Source organism: Notamacropus eugenii, chromosome 4, assembly GCF_028372415.1.
Source record: "Notamacropus eugenii isolate mMacEug1 chromosome 4, mMacEug1.pri_v2, whole genome shotgun sequence".
Lineage (NCBI taxonomy): Eukaryota > Metazoa > Chordata > Mammalia > Diprotodontia > Macropodidae > Notamacropus > Notamacropus eugenii.
In genome coordinates, this window is record NC_092875.1 from 72,567,711 (window position 1) to 72,590,863 (window position 23,153).

Sequence of the window (23,153 nt, forward strand, 5' to 3'; positions counted from 1 at the left end):
TTATGACACTTTAAGGAAATGCGTTTGCAAATTAACTGGTTGCATGTTTTGTTTAGTTTAACCATTTCTTTTTGAAGTTAACAGCTAATATCCTGAACTTGGGATGTTTTTCTCCTTTCTCTTTTCCTCCTTGAGGCCAAGTGGTAGAGTAGGACCTTGGCTTGAAACTTGGCTCTGCCACTTATACTGCCTGTGTGATCTAGGGCAAGTTAATCTGGATTTGTTTCTTTGTGTTGGATTAGATGAGTATTTAACATCCTTACCAACTTTAATTTATAATTCTTCTTGGCTTTAATATTTCAACAAGCAGAAAACTCTGACAAATGTCTCTTTGGTGATGCTTATAATTTTTCTAGTATGATTTCATATGGGGTGAAGTGCCAAGTCCAATTCTATCTCTGCTACAGGAAGCTTTGTTGTTATTGTGTGGTCCTCAGCAGGTGGCTTGCTCTTCATTTGTTCATTCCAAAGACATTTAATCCAGTGTCTACTATTTAACAAACCTTGTGCGCATAGGCATAGATAGAAAGATTAAATGAGACAATTTCTGTTTCATGGAGCTCACAGTCTAAGAGGATGAGACACAAACAGACATATGATATGAATATGATATTTTGACAGAAGAGTGCAGAAGGGTGAATTGTGAATTTACAGGGAGAGATTGTTCTCAACAAGTTAATGTTTGAAATTAAACTTTAAAGATTGAGCAGAGAATCATAGGATTTAGACCTTGAAAGGAGACCTTAGAGAAAACGTGGTCCATTTTATTTTTACAGATGTAGATATTGAGGCTCAGAAAAGTTAAATGATTTATTGAAGGTCATTTACTTAGGTGAAGCTGGAATTAAAATAAAACTCTAAACTCCAAACTCATTGTCCTTTTACATGAGGCCATACTCCTGAATTCATCAAGCTATAGAATAGACAGTAAGGGTTTCATTTCTTCTTTTGTGACAGTTTACCTGCGCTGTGGTTGGAAAATATTGCCCTTGCCTTCTCTCCATTCCATTCCCCTTTTGTGTCATATTGCTAACGTCAGGTGGAAAGAACATTTTTGTCTTGTTTCCTGTCTCATTGATCAGCACCAGGTCTTTATTTTCATGTTCCTGGCTTATTGCTACTGTCCTGAATTGCCTTTCTCAAAACTTTGGGTTCATTAATTTGGTTACTTTGTGTCTGCTTTGTATTCATTGCTTCACTGTTGGAACGGAAGGCCTGTGAGGACAAAAACTGTTTGTTTTGCTTGTCTTGCTCTCTTTGGTGTCTGACATAATAATGTCCGGTGCATCTACCAGGTCTTTGACTTAGGATTTCATCAGTGTAGAGAGCAGGCACTTTCTTCACCTTGCTCTTAAAGTTGCCTGCAACATTGGAAGGTTAAAACGTGCTTTAACCAGGGCCACGTAGACTTGTTAGTCAGAGGTGAGACTTAAACCCAGGCTTTCTTATATTTTAGGCCAGCTCCAGCCATACTGGCTCACGCAGTAAAAGCTTACAAATGCTTGTTAATTTGATCACGCAGTGGCCTACCGTTTTTGGAAGGTTTGGAGAGGGGTAAGGCATGAGAAAAAGGCAAGGGGGTCTTTTAGCTTGTTGTGTATGGTTAACATTTTGTCAAAAGAAATTAGCAAGGGGGAACAACAAGCTTTTTGTTAAGTAGTAATTTTGTAGTTATTTGAGGATGAGGTAGTTTTTATTCACGGGCTTTTTATGGCTTTATAGACCAGTAGATTCACTTCTGTTGTCCAGCTTTCCTGACCAAACAAACTCTGCTCTAATCTCTCCAGGGGTTCTTCTTCTGAACACTCAGCTTGGCTTCTTGCAGTCTGTAGTTTTCGATAACACAAGAACCATGTTCCAATGTATTAAACTTTTAACATCCTCCAGATTCAATTAATCTTATCTTTACAACTCCCAATTACAGGCAGTAATTAAGTGAAAGCATCATTGTAGACTAGGGATATTACATTAATCATCAACAGCCTTGTAGCCATAAATTAGTTCTTTCCCAGTCCTTCAGCATTTTCCCAGAAGAAACAGAATGTTTCATTTCCCTATTTTAAGGGACATTAATCCCAAAAAGGAGCTTTGGATCAGGATTAATTTTTATCATCTTTATGTAAGTGATAAATGGCTACTTTCAAAGGATAACTGCTAAGTTTTTCTAAGACAAGTGGAATTGAATTGTTTGATAATTAAATAGTTGAAGGTACTGCCATTACTTTGGTCAGAGGGCACCTAGGAGTCCATAAATCTATTAATTATTTCTATTCTCAGAGGTCAAATACTACATGATATTTTTCCTGTATTGTTTTTAAAACTCTTAACTTAAATCAGCTTAAATGGTTCTAAAGTCTGGAAGTATTTTCAGTATAGGTCTTTTCCCTTCTTTTTTCTTGCATCATTGAGTGAGGTTTCAAGAGGAAAAAGTTTTAAATTTCTGACAAATCAAATTTGAGATTCTCCTGTTACTATTAAATTACTTATTGTGAAATAGGAAAAATGGTCTCATTTTTCTAGAATTTCTGATACAGGATTGTATCCTATACTAAGGAACACATGAAAGCTAGGAAATACGTAATATGTTTAATTGTTCTTGCTTGGGTGCAGGAGAACTTTATTTGGCCCTATCTTTTCTTGGAAGGAGTAGCGTTCCAAAGGCTTGAGATTAGTGGCAGACAATTCTAGTTTTGTGTTAGTAAAGGATCCTTGCTAAGGTCCTGCTTGTTATCTTTTCAATTGAAGATTGAATTTTTATATCAGCTAAAGTTTCTCCCTTGGAATGGATGGGAAGGCAGAATTAGAACTTCCTAGCATTCTCTGTATTGCATATTTAGTGCATTACCTCTAAGGCATCATTTATTAATGGGAGCAGAAAAAAGTCCAAATATAAACCCACCTGAGGCATTTGCGTGTAATATTAGCAGGGCGTTACTTTACTACCTTCCAACTTCCAGTTTCCATAATGTTCTGAATCAGACTGTATCTTCAAATTAAATTTCTTTTGTTCCTTTAGTTAATGTGCAATAAACAAAGTTCTTATTGAAAACTCTACAGATTTGCCAAGACTTGAAGAAGGTAGTTGACTTGAGCTTACTTTATGATTCAGTATATCATTTTCTGAATGGGGAACAATGCTGGGAGTATTCCTTTTTATTGGAGCTTTGGTTCCAACTTTGAAAATACACTCTTTAATGACTTTGCTTTCCTTTCCTTTCCATTAATGGTGTAGATTGCTATTCTGATAATGTTATTTACTATTTTCTGTTTTTTTCTCCCATTTTCTTGTAGGTATGCTATACCTCCAGAACATGGCAAACGTCTGGAACGTCTGGCAAAAGGTAAGCTTCTACATCCTTAGTTTTGGTTACCCTATGCTGACATTTCTGGAAATTACATTACGTTTTAGGTCTCACCTCTCTTTGAGAGCTAGGAGTGAAGTTTAAAAGGGATACCCTGTGAATGGCTTGACTAGAGCCTTTTCAAAGTATATTAGGTAGCACGATCTTCCTAGATGCTCTTTTGGGATTGAAATGCATTTCCAGCTCTAAGTTATAGGTCCCTTTTTTTCAGAAATGTATAGCTTATTTTCTAGTTGTTATTACTATATAATTTATAGGGGGCATACTGACTGAAATGCTGGATCTGGAGTCAGGAAGACCTGAACTCAAATTTGGCCTCAGTCACCTGCTACTAGGTGTGTGACCCTCTCAAGTCACCTATTCTGTCTCATCTGTAAAGTGAGGATAATAATAGCACCTACCTCCAAGAGTTATTCTGAGGATCAAGTGAAATGATATTTGTAAAGCGCTTTGCGAATCTTAAAGTGCTATATAAAGTGCTAGCTCCTGCGAGTACCATTGGTTACTTCAGACTCGTTCCAGCTAGTTTGTTAGCCCTTGTACAAGGTAGTTGTTGTGTCTTCATATATCTTATTATTTGTCTCTTTGCTACTTGAACTCTCCGTAGTGGTTGACTTTTTGACACAGATTACTGGGACAAGAACAAATCTTATTCGTGTCTTATTCTCTCCCTTCTAGAATAGTTGAGTTTATTTAACTATTTATATGCTCAGTTATTTAACTACAGTGCACAGGGGAGCCATAGTGGCACGTAGAAATTTACACAGCAAACAGCTGTTGCTAACCCAGAAGACTGCTTCGAAGTTCTGTGGCCACGTGTGCCTTCTCTCAGACCAGAATGCAGCCAGTCTAGCCGTGTCTCGGTCTGGTTTCTACTTTTGTTTTGTTTTTGACTTCCTTAGAGTCCAGCCTGGACTGAGAGTGAATTCATTCCTAAATGAATTTAGAAATCAACCTAGTTTGGGTGACAGGGAAGACTTTAGGCCTCCAAAAGTTTAGAAAATATTTCCCACCCCTTTTGTTTTTGGTTTTATAGTAAGAAAACAAAGTGAATGTGGGTAGAACTTGGCAGAGGAAATTGAGTAGGCAAAATTAAAAAAGACAAAAACGACTTATCAAATAAGAGAAGCTGTTTGTGCCTACAGTTAAGTTGTTCTATTGCCTCTCTTTTCTTTTTGCTTAATTGGAATCTCAAATTTCGGAAGAGTCATTGGTTAGTAAATGTATGATACACACTTAAAAGCTATCGTGAAAATCATTTTCTTCTGTCTTAATACCTTCTGTGAAGCCCCTATGCTAGTGGAGTTCAGAACTGGTTCTTTGCCTTCAGAGTTGCTGTAGGAGTGTAGATGAGGGCTGCCTTGTGCTTGGGGAGCAGTTCTAAACTTTCAGCTGCCAGGGGACCCGTTCTCACAACTTGAATGGAAACAGTGGGCAAGGGGAGAGTGGGGAAGGTGGCAGGCATTTGTTGGGGGTGGGGGTGTGTGTAAAGCTGTAGTTTGAAAGATGAGAGGCTTGACATTTTATTCTTGGTCCCAAGAACCTAGTTATATATTTGAACATTCAGTTATGTTTTTAATTTTGCCTTTCCTGGGAATTCTGTTAGGGTGCACTAGAAATTATTCCTTTTCCTTAGGATAAGAAACGGAATAATAGAATGGAAAAGTATTATTAAGCGCTATGTGCATTTATTAAACACTCTATACCAAGCACTGGAGGTATATATTACAAGTGAGATGGTGGCTGTTCTCAAGGAGCTCACATTCTAATTGAGGGACAGGATACATAAAGGAAGGTTCAGTTCATGAAAAATGAAAAGGTCAGTTAGTGCTTAGCTTCTGACAGTATGGGACTAGGCACATGGTCAGGCTGGTATCAGTTGGTGAACTGGGGCAGAAGGGAAAGTCCTGGATCCCTGGTGGTTATCCTTCTAACCATACCAGTTCCTATCAGTTGCCAATTCTTAAAAATCTTTTTATTCTTTTCCCTCTGCTGCCATGGCTACAACTCTAGCCCAGGTTCTTACCACTTTTCCCCAGATAGGAAGTTTGATAAGAGTTCACTTTGATCAGTCAGCAAGTATTTTTTCAGCTCTACTATGTGGTAGGCATTCTGCAAAGTGTTGAGGATACAAAGACAAAATGAAACAAGTACTACCCTTTAGGATCTTATATTCTTCCAGAGGAAGTACAATGAACATAAAGACTTTTGAGATACCTTAGAAAAGCATATACAAGACATATACAAAGCAGGCACAGTGTACCTTGGATGGAAAGAACTAATAGCTGAGGGAACCAGGCTGAATCTTGAAGGAAGCCCAGGACTCCAGAAGACAGAGGAGGTAAGGTGCCAGCAGGGCTAATGACCAACATCATCATCCTGTTTGAACTTAAGACTAGGGAAAGGGGTCTGTTCCACTTCTGGAAAAACTGAATAAGCTTAACCTTGTGTGATTTAATTTTTTAAAAAATTAGGAAAGATATAGCAGTTATGTATGAATTAATGATACTGTGAAGTAGGTCATATTTTTTTCTGGGCATTGCTTCCCTCTTCCAGAGTGTGGCAGTTTCCTTAAGATTTAATACTAGATCATTAAAAAACTAGATCATATATTTAAATTTTAAAAATAGTCAAGGAGAATGGAGTTTCTAGTGCTCATTTTATGTAATCCTTGTCTTTATTGAGGCCTGAATAAACAACAGAGTTCAAAGGTGTGCTTGATTATCATTTGTGGCTTTACCATCCTTTAAGTATGGACGTAGAGGTTTGGTTTGCAGGGGAGAAACACCAAGAATAAAAGGACAATGCAAGTAGACCTTCCAAATTCTGTACACCAGAATATGCACTCTTGATTGCCCATTCTGCTGAGTAAGGCCAGACAGCCAGGGAAAAATGAGGTTTATTCATTAGTATATTAGAAAATATAGAAAAAGATCCTAAGCCATTAATTGCATTGTTTTCTGGAATGCTAACAAGTAACCAGGTGCTTCCCCTGCGCCACATAGTACAAGAGTATTATGAGGTAGATCGTTCAGGAGAAAGGTATTATGCTGGTATATTTCATAAATGGTACAATTGATATCTGAATGATCAAGCCTAGTTAGAAGAAAACCCCCAAAACAATGGTTGTTAAACTACTTTAAACTTAAACTGGTAGTCCAGAGACTGAGGTTTTATGTAAGCCAGAAATAATAAAGTACCACTCCTTGTTTATAAACAAAAATCTCAATCCCTTGTCCTCAGATCTTTTCACATAGCATACCTATCCTTCTACCTTTAGGATACAGATGAAAGAGTACCAATGATATCACAGGTGACATCTTGACTTGTGTGTGAATTGAGGCAGAGTTGCACAGAGTCCTCAGCCTGACTCATTGATGTCCAATGGCAGGACAAAAGTCAAGATGACTGGTGATGGCCCAGGATGTGGTGGCTGACCTTGGCGTCTTTGATGTCTGACCAAGCTCTAAATGCTCCATAGTGCTCTGCTTCAGCTGCCTTCATGCCCATTGAAACAAATTGTTCTCATCCTCCCATTCAACTAGGGGAAATTGAGACCTGTTGATTACCCTCAGTCTGGTTTAGCCCGTCTGCAAGATAGTTTTACTATGGTATGGCCACTGTGCATGCTATGGCTTCTTGGTGCCACAGGTCAGAGTTGGGTGACAGGTGGACACCACAGGTGGATGAGCTTCCCTGAAATAGGCTTGACAAATGCAGTGGTGCTAATCCTTCCTGAATACTTTGTACACTCTTTATAGGACTCTTCTCAGAAGAATGTTTGATTCCCACAGTCATAATTGAAGGAAATGCTAAACATCAGAGGTTAGTGAAAACAAAAATGGAATTTTACCTATCCAAATTCCCAGACCTTTGGAAATATGTACATGGATCTCTTGAGAGTCTTTGGATTCCAGATTAAGAATTCCTGCTTTAGAATATGGATCTTGTGAAAACTCTCAGCCCACAGTATTCTCCATTCTGATCTACCTACTGGTTCTACTATTTGCTTTAAAGGTCACAAATTTAATGAGCATATTCTCTGTGCCTTTATCAATGTTAAGATAAAAGTTCACAAGGTCAAGTACACATCCCCTGGGCTTTCTCAAATGCTGGCGATCTCCTAGAACATTGACGTTGAACCAGTAAAACTACGTTTTGAGTCCATCTATCCAAACAGCTCTGATTCCATCCAATTATATTGTCATCTAATTCATATCTCTTCATTTCTTGACTGGAGTGGAAAGAGAATTGAGGCAGGGAAAGCTACCAGCCATCCAAACATGAGATGATGAGGTGCTGTTGGGTGGGTGAGTAGAAAGGAACGTTTATGAGAGATGCACAATTGTAGAACTGACAAGACTTGATAACCTATTGGTTACAGGAGTAAGAGAGTGAGGATGACACCTAGATTATCAACCCTGAGTGACTGGGAAGATGGTGATTCCCCTCAATAGTAATAGGAAAATTAGAAAGAGGGGAAGTTTTTTGGGAAAAGATAATATGAATATAGGACATCCAGTTTGAGATGTCTAAAAAAGTGTTTGGAGATGGGAGACTAGAGGTTATCAGAGAGGTTAGGGCTAGAATATAGACCTAAGAATCATCAGCCTAGAGATAATAATTGAATCCTCAGGAGATGGTGAAATTACCCAGCAAAATAGTATAAAAAGGCTCAAGAAAGAACCCAAGGAGAGATAGCCATGATTAGCAGGAGCAGCCTGGATAATAATCCAGTAAAGGAGATTGAGGAGTGGCAGTCAAGATAAGTAGGAGGATGACCAGGAAAATACTGTCATGAAAGCCTAGAGAGAGGTGAGGTGTCAAGGCAAAAGAAGGTCATTAGATTTGGTAGTGAAGAGTTCTGTTTTGTTTGTATTGGAAGCTAGATTAAAGAATGAAGAAGTGAGAGGAAAGCAGAAGCCCTTTTTGTGGATGCGTCTCTCGGAGGTTAGCCATGAAAAGGAGCAGAGATACAGGATGATGTGATAGTTAGTGAGGGTGGACAGATCGAGAGATTTTTGATGATCGGGGAGATCTAGGCATGTTTGTACCAGGCAGTAGAGAAGCAACCAGTAGACTGGGAGAGATCAAAGATTATTAAGAGAATAGGGGCAATCTTCTGGAGAAGGTATAATGGAATGGGATCAATTAGGGATGTGGAAGAATTTGCTTTGTCAAGGAGAAGGACCATCTCTTCATGTGAGATGGGAAGGAGACGGTAGCAGAAGGTGTCTCAGTGATTTAAATAATGAATAAAAATACTGTTTCAAACCCTTCATGACTATATTTCAGGTTCTGCCACTTCAGCACTGCTGAATTCATTTAAATGTAGTATTGTTTCTTTTAGAATTCCTCAAGGTTAGAAAAGCTCTTCCTTTTAAATCTCAAATAACATTTAGTTTTAGCACTATCTCATGTGTGATGGGTTTGTATTACGTTTCTGTGATGATGGTATTTTTTTCTCTTTCTATACTGTAAGCTTCACGAAGGCAGTGACTGGGTTTGCTTTAAACTTCATCTCCCCCAGGATTCTACACTTTATTTCCCTTGTAATACAGTAGCCTACCCAAAACAGAACTTTATTCAGTGAGTATGTGTTACCACTTGTTCCCATTGAATCTTAGAGCTCTGGGCAACAAGGTTTAGAGAACAGATTTGTATCTAGAGAGTACCTGAGAGGCCGTCTAGGTCAGCTTCTTCATTTTATAGATAAGAAAACTGAGACCCAGAGAAGTGATTCTCCTTGGGTTCCCTGACTCTACATTCAGTCTTCATTTTTTTTATTTTTTATTAAGATGTATATGTGAAAAAGGAGTGCTTGAAACAACCTTTCTGGATTGATTTTTTTGCACCTTCCTTCCATTAAGCTGTTGCTTATTCGAGGGCTATGGGGCCTCATTTATTAAATATGCAAGCCTTTTGCCTTTTTTCTGTCTGCTGATTGACTTGACTTACAATGTCTTCTAAAGCCAGTAAGATGTAGTGATGGTACTTCAAAGAATTGAAATGGCAACTTGTTAGTACCTAAGAAAAATGTTAAATTTAATGACTTAGATGCCATTTAGAGGTGACAGCCACGTTTTCCCCAGCTGTCTTTATATTCACATCAGTATTCAGTATGCAGTGCTTGCATTGGTTCTGTTGCTAGAAGTTTTTTATTTTCTTCCACCTGGCCAGTCTTGTGGCCCTTGTTCCATATATGCTCAACAATGTGAAACTTGAGCTGAAGGTACTGCAGTAGTTTGGAATAAAAGAACCCAACACACCTATTCCCCGAGAGGGCCTTATTTCTTTGTGTATAGTTCTTCATTTCTGCAGTACAGTTTGCAGAGAGCTTTTCTGATAATAGTTCTGGGAGCTGGTATATTTATGATGAGTGATAGATGGCCTCATCATAAAGTAACATTTTATTCCCTCTCCATTCAGATTCTTGTAATGTCTTGTGGAGCTGACTCTGGGCTCTCAAAGCCTTTGCCTTTGCTCAGAACTCTGGGAAATCTTATCAGATCTTATCTTGAGTATAAAGTTAGCAATGGATTATATGCTGCTTGATCATCCCAGCTAAGTTCATTCTGTCAGTAATAAATAAAAAGAACCTACTCTTTACCGGAGCTGGAGACATTAAGAAAAGTAAAAGACAGTTTCTGCTCACAATCAGTCAAATAACTAAGTACAAACAATCTATATATAGGATAACTAAAGATAAGCAACAGAGGGAAGGCACTAGAGTTAAGGGAGACCTGTGGCAGGTGGGATTTTAGATGGGACTTAAAGGAAGACAGAAGGAAGCCAGGAGATAGAGATGAGGCTGGAGAGCTAGCTGCCAAGTTGTGTTCTGTGGTAATGCACTTTTTAGCCACAGTAAGTAGACTTTTTTGCAGTGTGTCCTTATAGGGAAGAAGCCACATAAATGGAATCATAGATCCCTCAGAGTACTTTTTTGTTCTTGGAAGCTCTTAAACAGATGAAATTTTCATGAATTTTGAACATTCCTCATCAAAACTTGCCTCTGAACTCACTACCTAAGGAGGGCATATGTTGCGAGGTCTATTAGAATTTTTGATGACACATCTATATCCATTGCAGTTTTACTACCAGAGAGCCATTTATTCCATCAGTTGATTTTTTTCCTTCTTCTCTTTCACTTGAAATATAGATTAGATATAATTTTTTTTTCCTTGTGCCAACCGGCTTTTAGTGAATCCTTCTAAATTTCCCTTTTTTAGCTTAAATGAGTAAATTGAAGAGAAAGAGATACAAAATTTAGACATATGAAAGATTTGCTATAGTGAAGTGAAATTGAGAAGCCAGTTGTATTAATTCTTCCTGGGATCTATTCAGAGACTTAAGTAGAGGGATTTGTTTTTGGTTTCCCTGCTCAAAAGACACATTTTTTTTTTTTTATCAAGATCTTGAGTGCCTAATAAGTTGTCATTTTCATTTTTTTATGAAGTACATTTAACACTGAAAAGGACCTTATGAGTTATTGAAACTGCCTTACCATCTTCATTTTATAGTTGAGGAAATCCAGGCCCAGGGAAGTTAAATAACTTGTCCAAATTCACATGGATAGTGAGTAGCTGAATTAGGACTTGAATCTGAGATCTTCTCTTAGTCTAGTACTTTCTCTCCTATAAACATCTTTTGTTGAGACAGTCATCATTCCAGTTGTGTGAGAATAGGTTATCTAATCTTTTCTCTCCTAGATTGATGCTCAGTTCTCTGCAGACTTTCAATCTGAGTTTGCGTGTAGTTTTCTAATATTTCCATAAAACTGTGATTTTTTTGCACTTAATAGTATTTTTTCCAAATACACGTAAAAATAGTTTTCATCATTCATTTTTATAAGATTTTTCCATGCCATATTTTTCTCCCTCTTTCACTTTTCTCCCACTCCCCAAGACAGTAAGCAGTCTGACATAGCTTATGCGTGTACAATCATGTTTAATGTATTTCCACATTTGTCATATTGAAGAGGAAAAAACCATGAGAAAGAAAAAACACCAAAAAAAGTGAAAATAGATCTGCATTCAGATTCCATCACTCTTTCTCAGTATGTCGATAGCATTTTCCATCATGAATCTTTTGGAATTCCCTTGGATCATTGTGTTGCTTAGAAGAGCTAAGTTTATCATAATTGATTGTCATATGACATTGCTATTACTATATATGACATTCTCCTGGTTCTGCTCACTTCACTCAGCATCAGTTCTTGTCAGTCTTTCCAGGTTTTCTGAAATCTGTCTGCTCATCATTTCTTGTAGAATGATACTTGTTCATACAACTTGTTCATTCCCCAGTTGATGGGCATCCCCAAAATTTCTAATTCTTGGTCACCACAAAAAGAGCTGCAAAAAATATTTTTGTGCATGTGGGTTCTTTTTCCTTTCTTATGATCCCTTTGGGATACAGACCTCATAGTGGGTATTATTGGATCAAAGGGTATACAGAGTTTGATTGCCCTTTGGGCATAGTTTCAAACTTCTCTGCAGAATGGTTGTATCAGTTCACAACTCCACCAGCAATTCATTAGTGTTCCAATTTTCCCACATCTCTAACATTTATCATTTTCCTTTTTTTTTTCCAATCTGATAGGTATGAGGTAGTACCTCAGAGTTGTTTGAATTTGAATTTCTCTAATCAATAGTGATTTAGAGCATTTTTTTCATATGACTATAGATAGCTTTAATTTCTTTATCAGAGAACTTCCTGTTCCATTTATCAGTTGGGGAGCGACTTGTATTCTTATAAATTTGACTCAGTTCTCTATATAATTGAGAAATGAGACCTTTATCAGAGATATTGGCTGTAAAGATTGTTTCCCAGCTTTCTGGCAAAAACTTTAATGTAACCAAAATTATCTATTTTGGATTTCATAGTTTTCTATCTCTTGTTTGGTCATAATTCTTCACTTTTCCATAGATCTGATAGATAAACTATTCCTTACTCTCCTCATTTGCTTGTTATCACTCTTTATATATAAATCAGGTACCTATTTCAACCTTATCTTTCTACAGGGTGTAGGATGTTGGTCTATGCCTAGTTTCTGCCATACTGTTTTTCCAATTTTCACAGCACTTTTTGTCAAATAATGATTTCTTAACTCATAACCTGGCTTACTATGTAATGACTATGACTGTAGTCATTTACAACTATGTCTTGTGTACCTAGCCACTGATCCACTACTCTGTTTCTTAGCCAGTACCTAGATTTTGATGCTTGCCACTTTATGATGCAGTATAGAGATCTGGTATGGCTGGGCCACCTTCCTTTGAATTTTTTTTCCATTAACCCCTTGATATTCTTTATCTTTTGTTCTTCGAAATTAATTTTGTTACTATTTTTTTCTAGCTTTATAAAATAATTTTTTGGTAGTTTGATTGGTATGGCACTTTAGTAAGGAAATTAATTCAGATAGAATTGCCAGTTTTATTATATTAGTTTAGATCTGATTTTATTTATGTGAGAAGTGCTTTGTAACTGTGTATAGATAGTTCCTAGATTTTGTCTTGGCAGGCTAACTCCCAAATATTTTATCTTTGTCTACAGTTATTTTAAGTGGAATTTCTCTTTCTGTCTCTTGCTGCTGGTCTTTGTTGGTAATATACAGAAATAGTAATGGTTTAAATGGGTTTGTTTTCTGTTCTGCAGCTTTGCTAAAGTTATTAATTGTATCAAGCAGTTCTGTAGTTGACTCTCTAGCATTCTTTAAGTATACCATTATATCATCTACCATGAGTGATAGTTTTGTTTCCTCATTGCCTATTCTAATTCCTTCAATTTCTTTTTCTTCTTTTATTACTAAAGCTAACATTTTTAGTACAACAGTGGATAATAGTGGTGATAACGGACATTCTTGTTTTACCCCTGACCTTATTGGAAAGGCTTCTGGCTTGTCCTCATTACATATAATGCTTCCTGATAATTTTAGATAGATATTGCTTATCATTTTAGGGAAAACTTCAATTATTCCTATACTTTCTAGTGTTTTTCATAGAGGTGTGCTATGTTTTGTCAAACACTTTTTCTTCATCTATTGAGATAATCATGTGATTTTGGTTAGTTTTGTTATTGGTATGGTTAATTATGTTGAATAGTTTTCCTAGTATTAAAGTAGCCCTGCATTCCCAGTGTAATTTCCACTTAATCATAGTGTATTATCCTTGTGATAAGTTGCTGTTGTCTCTTTGCTAATATTTATTTAAAATTTTTACATCAATATTCATTAAGGAAATTGGTATATAATTTTCTTTCTCTGTTTTGGTTTTTGTGTTTTAGGTATCAGTGCCATATTTGTGTCATAAAAGGAATTTAGTAGGAAACTGCTAAAACTGAGAAAGTTTTGTGGTTGGGGAAAAGATGATTTCAGTTGGTTAAACTGGTTGATTGACAAAATTCTCCAATATTTAGATCTTAGTATTCTGAATTTTTAAGAACATAGTTTTTCTTTCCTTTTCTTCCACCCCTTTTATTTGTTCTTGAAGCAGATATGGATAAAAGAGTCACTTATTTATAAGTCTCTTGACTGTCCCTACTTCCAACCACTGCTTTTGCCAATCCATGCTTCACACTGGTACCAGAGCAATTTTAATATATGTACACCACCTCCTTAAAAAACTTCTGTCTCTCCTTATTCCATGTATGATAAAATACATATTCCTTAGCTTAATGTTCAAGACTTTTGCAATCTGGTCAAAACTGTTATAGTCTTACTTAAATGAATGGACGAAACATGCATTTTATTAAGTGCTTACTCTGACCAGTGAACTGATCTAAACCCTGGGAGTGCAAATAGAAAAGTAGGCTATTTCCTACTCTCAAGGAGCTCACATTCTGTTGGGGGAAACATAGCATATGGAAGCTGCACATAGAATTGTCAGGTTTCTGAGTTCTTAGGGTATAGCAAAGGAAGTGGGTGTATCTTTTCTTTAATGCTATTTCCACTTATTAAAATCATGTCAGGACTTGGTAGTTGTGACTGCAGCACCTGCAGAAACAATTGTCAACCTACAGATTTCTTCCAGGGATGAAGGCTGATACGGACTGGGTCTCCCCTTTTTTGTTGTTTTGTTGTCTGATTCTCCATGACCCATTTTAGTGTTTTCTTGGCAGAAATACTGGAGTGGTTTGCCATTTCCTCCTCCAGCTCATTTTACATATAAGGAGCTGAGGCAAACAGGGTCAAGTGACTTGCCCAGGGTCACACAGCTAGTAAATATCTGACTCTAGATTTGAACTCACATCTTCCAGGCCCTGGGCTCTATCTGCCGTAACACCTAGTTGCCCATAGGGTCTCCCCTTAGTGATGGTTGAGTTAATATTATTGCTCTTTATTTTTTTCCAGTAGCTTCTTCCCTCCATATATACTTTGCTATCTTCTTTGCCTGGAATGAACTCACCCCTCTCCCTTTCTCTCCAATAGGCAGAGGTGGGGTCGTGCCCTCCATCCATCAAGACTTAGTACCTTTTCATGAAGCTCTTTTTCCTTAGTTCTCCTCTTTTCTCTGATTCTCCATCTCCCTCTATTACCATCTTTGGATTGAATTGTTTAATCCAATACTCAGATGATTTGATTGTATTCTCTTTGGGGAGATTCCTGTGCCAAAGGAAGATGCTATAGATGGTGTTTACAATATGCAAAATGAATGAGGTAGTGAAAATTCCCAAGTTAATATTGATTCCAGTATTCTTCTGTTGGGACTGATTTTTCTAAGGCTTTGTTTTTAGGAAAAGTCAAATCATTTTGAGAAGCTGAAACAAAGCTCTTTGTACATGTTCTTTGTAAACTTTTCTTGCCCTGCTTCATTGAACTATAATATACAGAGATTCAGTGAAATGAGCTTGCAATTAATATGGAAAATGAATAGCTAAGCTATAAGTGGGCTCACTGGGAGAATTGTGGAGCCCGTGGAGAGAACATTAATATGTTACCATGTTATTGGTGCTAATCACTTAAAATGTGCTTCTTTATTAGTAGCGTTAATGAGAGCCACTTAAACTGTGCATTAAAAAGAGAAACTGCAGAGAAGGACGACGGACTGTGTGGCAGGCAGTCATAATTCTAATTGAAATGCTTTTAGTACAAAAAAAGTTGTTGGATTCAGTAATCTTTTGCCCTTTCTAAAACATCCCATCAATCAGGTTGATTCTCTAAGATTGAAAGTATTATCCCCACACATACACACCATCCACTTTTTTTCATTTCCATTACCTAATTTGGATTGATTTTTAAAGCCTCCCCTAGTGGACATGCACTCCTTCGGAGATCAGTGCTCTCTCTGCTCTTGCCTAGAAACCTATCTTGGTGGTGGTAAGTGTGCCTCCTAGTGGACCATGGGCATTTGTGGGTGAGGTTATTCTCACTTTAAGCCCATGGTAGTGCTGTGAGTGGAGACATAATGACCCTTCTCTGTGTTAAAAGAGGATGGCTAGGATTTTCAGTAGAGAAACCAGGGCACATAGAAAAGCTCTCTCCCTTCTCCTCCTCACAATCCCACCTCCCTCCCCAATGATCTTAGGATCTCTTTAAGAACTTTGTTATTTTAAGCTGGGAGAGGAAATGGGATGGGGAGATAGGAATCTTCCTTTTCCTTCAAAGAATAGCAAATTGTTTTGCTGGCAGTAAAGTAATATAAGGGCAAGGCTAGAAAAGAATAATGAGAAAGTAGCAAGAACCTTCTGATGAAATTTCACTCTGCTCTGCTTACTACCTTAAGACAACTCCAAGGTAATAGTTTAGAGAAGAGAAAGGTAGACTAGACTAGACTAGGTAATTTGTATTCTTTTAGCATTCAAGCTTTGGAAAATCCTTAATCTCTCTCTCTCTCTCTCTGTCTCTCTCTCTCTCTCTGTCTCTCTCTCTCTCTGTCTCTCTCTCTCTGTCTCTCTCTCTCTGTCTCTCTCTGTCTCTGTCTCTGTCTCTCTCTCTGTCTCTGTCTCTGTCTCTCTCTCTCTCTGTGTCTCTCTCTCTCTCTGTGTCTCTGTCTATCTCTCCGTCTTTGTCTATCTCTCTCCCCTCCCTCCTTCATCATCCCATGGAGCTTCTCTATCAGGGACCATGTACAGTCAATGTACCGTAGGTATCCAGTTGTATTGTACTTGTCTAGGAAGAAAGAATCTTCTTAGTGGAAGCTAGGTGGCACTGTAGAGAAAAACACTGGGCTAGGAGTCAGAAAGCCCTAAGTTCAAATGTGGTCTTTGCACTTAATTAGCTGTGGGACCCTGTGCATGTCATTTAACCTGTTTGCCTCAGTTTCCTCATCTGTAAAAATGAGGATAACAATAGCACCTGCCTTGGAAGGTTGTTGTGAAGATCAAATGAGTTCTGTAAAGTGCTTAGACCAGCGCCAGCAATATATAAATGTTTATTCCCTCCCCTCTCCTTAGAATGTGTCTGAAATTGCAAGATTTCTTTTGGGGGGAGGGGAAGGCCGTTGAACATGAATTTGACTGTAACTTTAAAAAGCTCTAAAATTGAGATCCAGGAAAATTCTAGTACTATTGCCCATAATATCGTTAAATACCCTGTTGATTCAGATCAGTACCTTCCAAAGACATAGAAGATACCTACCAAATTACTCCTCTTTAAGATCGAAAAATGTATGGGTACACACTTAAAAATAACACAATTTGTAGGTCATACTCAGTCTCCACATAAACTCAGTTTGGAGGAAAAATCAAATTTAGATTCAGACCAATGTGGTATATTGTAGACAAACCCCAATGATGGTTTTTTAACATTTTGGCAGAACCAGTGAATAGTGTTAGGCTAATGCATTTTTATACATGTGGAAGGGAGGACTTATGTTTGAATATAATCTTTCTCATGTTATAGTTCTTCACGTATTTGTTGAGTAAGTTCAGATTTAGTAAACATTTATCTAAAGTCTCCATGGCCCAGATGCTGTGTTTACTGCTAGTGAGAGAAAAGTAGATACCAAAACACCCTTCTATCAATGACCATATAGTCTGATTTGAAGTTAGAAACAGGTAGATAAATATGATAGAAAAAGAAAATGTGTTAAATTCAAGTAGATTAGAAGAGAGAATAATCTTATTAAAGATGAAGTCTGCGGTCAGAGTTGGGCCTCAATAATCCAAGATGAAAAGGCACTGTCCCAGGAAGGGGAGATTGTGTGAGTAATGGCATGTAGGAGAAGCAACATGATAAGATTATTTTTGTAAAAGTTTTCAGTTTAAGGGTCTCTTATAGCAAGAAACTTGGAGAAACCTGGATTTAAACCCTGCCTCTGACACTTAGCTGGACCAGATTCTTTAAATGGTTCCCTTTCTTGTGGAATGGGGATATTAGTGTTTATTGCTACCTACATAGTAGGGTTGTCGGGAAGAATCCTTCAAGTTAAGATATGTAAAGTGCTTGGCAAGCCTTTAGTCAAATCAATACGCACTTGTTTAAAGTGTTGTATAAATATCAGCTATATATTAAGAGGTAAAAGAGTGTGAAATAATAACGGCAGGAAGAGGGAGAAAATATTTAGCTGAAAAACAGTGTATGAGGGAGAAACAAATATAAAGAAGTATACCAGAATGAATGCATATAGGCAATGGTCAGTTGTTTTTTATTTGTTTTGTTATATTATCTGTCATTAAAATTAATCATCTGACAATTACTGGGATGATGGACTACAGTGTAGAACAGCAGCAACATTTTATTGGCGACCTCCAGGCAGCTGGGAGACTCTTGGAAGAGGGGATTATAGATTTAAGAGACAATTCCAGTACAAGCTCTTCCCCGCACCCCCAAGAACTAGTTTGAAGTGGTTGACTCTCTTCCACAATGTAAGTGAGAGGTCTTTTAAAAATCCCCCCTTTCTTTTTTCTCATACCTTTCCTAAAAGGAAGACTGAAAATGAATGTATGATCTTGTTTTTCTTATTCCAGAGATTCTGTGTTTTGAATTTTTTGACTGTGAAGTAAGGTTGTGAATTAACCCTGGTTAGGACAGCCGACTGTACTGATGGTGTCTTCTACATCTGCTTCTTTCTCCAGGGTTTTTCCCTGGCAGTTCTCAGGGATGTGATGCCTTTCTCCGTCACAAGATGACTCTCATCTCTCCCTCCATCTTGAAGAAATACAGCATTCCTTTTGATCGGGTACGTACACATGCAAAGTTCAACGAAGAATATGCAGAATGATATTGGGGACTGGGTGATGCAAGCATTCGGGTCACTGATTTCATTTTGAGAAAATTTTTTTTCTTTTCTAATGAAAAGTAGTTTTTTTTTTCAGTACTATTATTGTGATAAGGCCAATTCAATATTTAAAAATCAAATCGTTTTGCCAGATATGCCTAGTTTATTCCCTGCTTTTGGTTTGTTGTAGGCACATGGTATATTCCTGATATCTCCTTTTCTCTACTGTCTTAAATGTTTGATTTAACTTTTTCTTATAGACTCCTTGTGGTTAAGATCTCCTTTTCATTGTCTTTGTATCTCCAGTACATACTGCATTGTCTTGAACTTCCTAATAAACTTAGCAAATGCTTATTGGATTGAATTGAAATTGTTAACTCTTGTCTTCCTCCTGTAGTTATGGTCCCAGGATCTGGACATTTTTTGATATAATTATCTGTCACAGTTTTATTTTATTACTCAATGTGTACACTCACTGAGAGACTGGGATTATACTCCAAGCATAGTGCAGCTTTATTAATCCCTGTAGTGACTTGTAAGCCCCACCCACAAGTATTGTTGTTTGTCCTTCATTTTCAAAGAGGACCAATGGCATCATGGGTGACATATTGACTTGTCCATGAATTGGAGTTGCTCTAGGTCCCTGAGACATCAAAGGCCAATGGGAAAACAAAAGTCAAGGCAAGTCAGTGATCCAAGATAACGGTGTATGACCTTGGCATTTTTAGCGCTCCACAGTGCCCTGCTTGAGCCTCCTTCTTCACTGTTGGAACAAATTGTTCCTATTCGCCTGTTCCACAGGGGAAGGTCTTCTCTTGCTCAGGGTAGACATCCCCCTAACTCACCAGCAGGTTTGAGGTCTCTCAGTTACCCTCAGTCAGGTTTAGTCCGTTTGCCAAGATGTTTTTACTTCGGTGTGGCCACTGTGCATGCTGTAGCTTCTTGGAGCCACAGGTCAGAGTTGGGCGAATCAGGTGGACACCAAAGGTGCAGGGTGCAGCCCTGTCATTAGCGGTGACGGAGTGTGTGTGCACTTAGCCTCTTGTCTTTTCTTCTCTCCAGTCCTTTTATCTCAATTGATCCCTAGCGAGATCAATTCTCTTTGCAGGATTGAGAGTCAGATTCTTTGCCAATGTCTTGAACCGATCACTGCATATATATTCTCTGGATGCTCTACTTCAGGTTCTCCTTAGGCTTCTCTTCATCATTATTTGACACCCAGCTATTTCAGGGATAGCCTGTCTTGTGCTTTTGTTGTTCTTCCAGTGCAAACCCTCTGTGCTGCACCTCGATGTCTGGGGAGCCTGACGTCCTGGGTGTCCATACAGTTGGCTTTGTGGATTTATCCAAGTTAAGGAAGAATTAGTTTTTAGCTCCAGAAAAGTGACAGAAGAACAGATAGATAGGTACTGAACTTGTGATTTTATTGGCATCAAGCATTTCTGGGTGATGAAACTTCTTTTAACAAATCAGTCCACTATCTTTTCCACAACTTTCTGTTTTTACGGCGACCTCTCTACCCCTCTGTGCCATGTTACTTCTCAGTATATTCCGGATAGAGGTAACACTTGTCCTCTGAAATATACTGCTGACTGACTCTGGGCAAAGGACTTAACCTCTCAGTGCTCTAGGCCCCTCTCTGAGTCTAAGGAGCAGGCCTTATACTCTTGAGTTTCCTCAATTGGGTATTCTTGATACCATTGGAAGCACAGGTCCTCTCTCTCTTTCTCTTTCTGCAGGGAGAAACATAACTTTTAACCCAATTTTCTTTCATCACTTCTCTGGAATTAGGAACCAGTTCTTGCCTACCATAAAGATAAATTGATAAAGCCAACTTAATTCCTAAAGAACCCATCACATATAATTATTATACTCAAATTTTGGCTTAGTAGGAATGTGCCTGAGCTGAAGGGTCCTCTCTGGATATCATACTGAAATCAGTAATGTATATTATTGGGAGACAAAGCCCAACCCACAGGTTCTTTTAAGGGAATGAATCACTTGTTTAGAAATAAAATATCTTGGCTTTCATAAAGAATAAAGACTGTGAACTCATTCAATTTACTGCTTCAATGGTTGTTTCACTTTTTGTAGTGAAAAGGCTTTGATGAATGAAATTTGAAGTGAAATCATCTGGTTTTGAGATGAACTTGCTAAGGATCAGTGACTTTGGTTTTTGCTAAGTATTGGTCTTCTTGTTGAATTCAGCACCTTAAAACCCCCAAAGTATCTCACTTGAAGATTGAAGTTGGCCATTCTACACAAGTTGGAGAGCATCCTTTTTTCTCATGCTTTTGTCTTTTTCTTTGTTCTTACATCTCTTTCTCTTTTTTTCTCTTCTTCCCCTTGTACCTTCCTTCCACAAAGGGGAGCTACACTGTATTGTTGGGAGAGCACTACCTTTGAAAACCAGCATTTTTAGTCACTATGCCTTTGAATGATCTTTGAAAATCATCTGTCCTCTCTGGGCTTTGGTCTCATCATTTCTAAAAAGAGAGGATGGGACTTAATGACCTCAAATGGAACTTTTCTGTCTCCAAATTCTGGGAGCAAAAGAAGCATAGAAAATACTGTAAGAGATTGTCATGTTGTTCTGAAACTCTGAGAAATTCTTTTCTGCTCCCTGTTGGACTTTTCTCTTGTGTAAGAAGCTTTGCAAGGAAGGGTGGACCTCTGCCATAACTAAAGCTTTATTTAGTAATGATACCCAAACAGCAACTCAGATCTGTAAGGCTTAGGTTTCAGGCTAATGTTTCTCAGAGTCAGTCTGTATCAGAGATGCTTACCCCTCTGAATAGGCCTGATGATACAGCTCTCCTGATCCAGAGCTGTGGCTTAGAGGCCAGGCAGTCACAGAAAGTAGCTTCCCTTGAGAATATTTTGGGAAGAATAGTTTTTCAGATGCAGTCGATAGTTCTGTGATCACGCCCTCATTTCACCAGCAAATAGGAAATTGTTTCTGACATTTCAGTCATCCATGCTCCAACATTAGTACGTTAGGATGGGGATTAGCTATTGCCTGTGTTTACCAGATAGTGGAGCATTGTGATTTATAAAATGTCTACTGGTTCTCTTATCTATCTTCCTTTTTACTTTGAGCATCATTTACATGGAATACCTAATAAGGAAATCACTCTTAAATGATTAGTAGTGTATTTTCCTTGTGTTAATATGTTGGAAAATAGATTTTCACAGATAGAGCATGAGCTTGGGTTATATTACTCAGTGTGGATGAGATACTTTGTTCTGGAGAACCAGGTTACATTTTCTCTTCCATGTATCATTTCCCCTTTTTCATAAATCATATGAACTTTGTTTTTGGAACATGTAAGTATTTATGAAGTGATTTTTTTTTTCTCCTGCCAAATTGTGGCATTGCTTTTAATTTTACAAGTAACATGGGTGGGTTAACTAAAGTCTTGTCCATAGTCAAGAGAATGGGAGCTTCTTGGGGAGCCTTTCCTTGGTATCTAAATCTTGGATGCATTTGAAAAAAAGGCCACCATCCCAGGATGGTTTTCTTGGCATTAGTGGTGTATAAGAGTTTTCACTTGTAGTCTCCTGACTACTTGAATCCTAGCCTGAAGTAGGTACAGTGGAAATCCAAGCAGCATTTTTACTTAAAAAGAGAAATGATCCTTTAGCAATATGTTTAGATTTTGTCAGTAAAATTCCTGGCAGCCCTCAAATATCTGACTATAGACAATATTTATAAATCTTTCAAATGGCATTTACTTCTTGAGGAAAAAAAAGATCAATATCAACTTTTAATAATTAAAAAAGGCTTATTTCTGTAATCTACTATTGATTTCATTTATTCTTATAACCTGTAGAAGTTACTGTATTTTCTCCATGAACAGCATTTTAGTCCAGCGTTCTTTCACTGTTTATTACTTTTCTGCATGACCTATCCGTCACCCTGAGCACTTTGTGATTTATAGTTGGAATAATGTCGACAGCAGTGACAGGCAAGACGTACTCTGTGGGCTTGACATGAAGACACCAGGATATAAAGTTTTTGACAGAAACATAATCTTGCCTTATAACTTAACAGTCTTCAATTATGGCCAGATTTGTGAAGAGGTTGAATGTTTTAGATCTAGGTTTTAGGATTGGATTGTCATGCAGTATTCAGTCTGGTTCTGGGGACATCCTTCACACAAATTGGCTCCCCTCCCCTCATAAGACAAAAAGAGGCTTCTGTTAAAAGGGGAAGAGTTTTACTGTACAATGGTATGCAAATTTACTGTGAGAAATCAAAATTATTTGATTTATACAATTAAGCTTACAGCTTTTTACATCTTCAAGACATTGTGTCCATCAAATCAGTCTTCTGGTTTGATGAAATAATTTTTTTTCCCCCAAGCCTGGCTTTGATTATATCCCATTGTTTTTCAGTGGTATTAAAATACATTGTGTTCCTAGGCAATTGAGGCATATTACTCTTCATCTCTTGAAAATAATTCCATAGCTTTTCACGATCTGTGATATGATGCGAGGCTATAATGCAGTATTCCATCTCTGTTTTGGGATTTATGTAGTTCACAAACAAATCTACTTCAGTAACCCAATATATTTATCACAGTTTATCATTCCCTTAGTGAATACAAGACTTCTGGGTTCAGTCTAACTGAAA

At 37.7% G+C, this 23,153-nt stretch overlaps 1 protein-coding gene across 5 annotated transcripts in view; it reads left to right on the forward strand.

The window, feature by feature from the left end:
• The window catches only part of KDM4B (lysine demethylase 4B), a 255,670-nt gene that overhangs the window by 119,087 nt on the left and 113,430 nt on the right, over positions 1–23,153 (forward strand). For 3 of the 5 annotated variants that reach the window (XM_072601869.1, XM_072601870.1, XM_072601868.1), the window contains exons 6-7: positions 3,292–3,341; positions 18,375–18,478. In XM_072601869.1, the coding sequence (XP_072457970.1) occupies positions 3,292–3,341; positions 18,375–18,478 (154 nt within the window). Of the gene's footprint in view, positions 1–3,291; positions 3,342–5,544; positions 5,704–7,123; positions 7,188–18,374; positions 18,479–23,153 lie in introns of those variants that run through there. The other 2 variants (XM_072601871.1, XM_072601872.1) reach the window with 2 other exon arrangements.